The sequence below is a fragment of the Branchiostoma floridae genome, chromosome 2 (genome assembly GCF_000003815.2).
Source record: "Branchiostoma floridae strain S238N-H82 chromosome 2, Bfl_VNyyK, whole genome shotgun sequence".
In the NCBI taxonomy this organism is placed as follows: Eukaryota; Metazoa; Chordata; class Leptocardii; order Amphioxiformes; family Branchiostomatidae; genus Branchiostoma; species Branchiostoma floridae.
This window is the reverse complement of record NC_049980.1, coordinates 7433443-7435687: the sequence shown is the minus strand read 5'-3', so window position 1 is coordinate 7435687 and position 2245 is coordinate 7433443. Positions and strand designations below refer to the sequence as shown.

Here is a 2245-nt window from a genome sequence, read left to right as displayed (position 1 = left end):
GCGTTCCACACCACCCCACAGAAAGCATTGTTGCGATGGAAGGCCGGCTGTACCATAGAGAACATAGCCGAAGGGATGGCGATGAGAAAGGAGGCGATCCAGACACCGAGGGACACCAAGATGGCGCTGGTTCTTCCCAACCGCCGCCACCGATGACGGACTATAGTTATGTATCTGGAATAACAAGAGATATTATAACTTAATAACCATATTGCATCCGATATTCTTTTTTATTGGCAAGCCAGTCGTAAAGAGAGTGAGGTGATTTTTTGCCAAAAATCGGTTTTACATGTGCTAGGTAACGTTAGCTGTAACAAACCTTCTTGGGACACTACAGAACAATGTAGTCTCAAAGGTTGGCGTTTTTGCAAGTCTGTGACTTACTTTTATTTGATCTTTCAAGTTGTGAATAGAAATGTTCCAGCTGGACGTCGTTTTAGAATATTGTGACTCTGACATAAAGGGGACCACGGACACGTCTTGTTACATGTACCTGTCAATCCCAATGACCACGAGAGCGTTGGTCGACACGTGTAGCGACACCATCTTTACATAGTTGACCAGCGTGCAGACCTCCTCTCCGTACCTCCAATCCCTGTCATTGATGACGTAGTAGTCCAAACTGAAGGGGATACACAAAATGGCGACGACAAAGTCGGAAAGCGCGAGATTTGCAATCAGCAAGTTTGTCTTAGTCCGTGCTTTCTTGTACCGTCCTACGATCACCAAGAACACCAGGTTTCCAACACCACACACTACAATGATGAGAATATACACTGCTCCAAGAGCCACACGGAACGAGAGAGAAGCAGGCTGGTTACTAGCTGCGTCCAGTCCATTTTCATGTTGTCCGGATGGGTAGAGGTAATCTAAAATGTCATCATATGCATACAGGTGGTCGTACGGGTTACCGTAAAGGTAGTCTTGGAGGTCAATGTCCGTGCTGTTTCCATTCATGATAATAGTCTGGGGGGGGGGGGGGGGATAGACGGCGATTGTCAAGCAAAGAAAGTTAATAAAAATACAATATATTGCAAGTTAGTGCTTGAAGAAGGCTAATCGCAAAGATGTGGACTACTAACGTTAGTCTGCTTGGGTAGATACATAAGGAACATACATGTATATGTGACATGGACAGTACTTGACATCATGAGTTTGGTTTACCGAACGATAGATTCTATTTTGTTCTTGATACATTGCACCATAAACAAAGAGGGGCATGCAATATTTTATGCAAGACAAAAAGGATAGAGGCACTAGATGGAATAGCCCCACAGATTACAAAGCAACCCGTAAACTGTAAGCATTTTTCAAATGGATAAACCCAGGTGAATAAAGGTTTTCTGCAATATCAGTAAATAAAACGTAGATTGCAACGTTTTGCGAATGGCAGATTTAGTCAGTAGAAAACAGATCAATCTACGCTTTAGTTAGCATTTTGAGAATCACCATCCACAACAGCATCTAACGTACCTTGATCAGTTGTTCTAGCAGAATCGGTCCCCCTTTTCATAAACAAGGCACTCCTTACATGTTTATATAGTGAAGCATTCGGCCCGTACACGTGCGAGTTATACGGGTTGTGCGTTTGCTCTATGAAAACTTTCAATAAAATTGTCATCATTTGTAAAGAGCAGGCTGTGTTGTACCAGGTGCACAGGTTATCATAGGTCTACAAGGAAACAGCAGGCACACGGTATTCATGTTTCACTCCAAAAGTGGGACACGGGACATATATAGTAATAATAGTACATGCAGGGTTGTGGTTTGTTTCTACGTGACATATGGCACATATAACGTCCTTGAGCACTGCGTTAGCCTTCCTCGCAGACCTTTTAGGCATGTATTTTTAGGGGTTGCGATGATCTTTGATATGAGCCAGTTTCTCAAATGCTTGATGCGGCAGCCCTAGAACTATAACTACCCTGATTGGTTATCCTCCAAAATTGAGTTAATTGACCACCTGTCTGTGGCACGCGGGGACATGTGTAGCGCTGTGAATAGCTGTGGAATTTACAGTGACGGACACCGGTCGTACCTAACATCTAACATCCATTGGCATAATTTGTTTACTGCAATTTCTCAAGCAATGCTAATTTGGCAAATGATCAACGCATCATTTTCTCCAGTTACATGTTGCTGTTACAGCTTACCTTTGCCACTTCTTCTGTGTAAATTATTTTGTCTCTCTGGTCCTGCTAAAAACATAATATCGTAATTCAAAGTAGACAACGGTATCGCAACC

The 2245-nt window shown here is 43.0% G+C and overlaps 1 protein-coding gene across 1 annotated transcript in view; it reads right to left on the bottom strand.

Moving 5' to 3' along the window:
- LOC118432362 (prokineticin receptor 2-like) overlaps positions 1 to 960 on the bottom strand; it is a 2029-nt gene extending 1069 nt beyond the window's left edge. Inside the window, exons 1-2 of the mRNA XM_035843900.1 lie at positions 494 to 960; positions 3 to 174 (exon numbers count right to left, since the gene is read on the bottom strand). Of these exons, the coding sequence (XP_035699793.1) occupies positions 3 to 174; positions 494 to 957 (636 nt within the window). The 5' untranslated portion in view covers positions 958 to 960. The remainder of the gene's footprint in view (positions 1 to 2; positions 175 to 493) is intronic.
- Between the last annotated feature and the right edge of the window lie 1285 nt (positions 961 to 2245).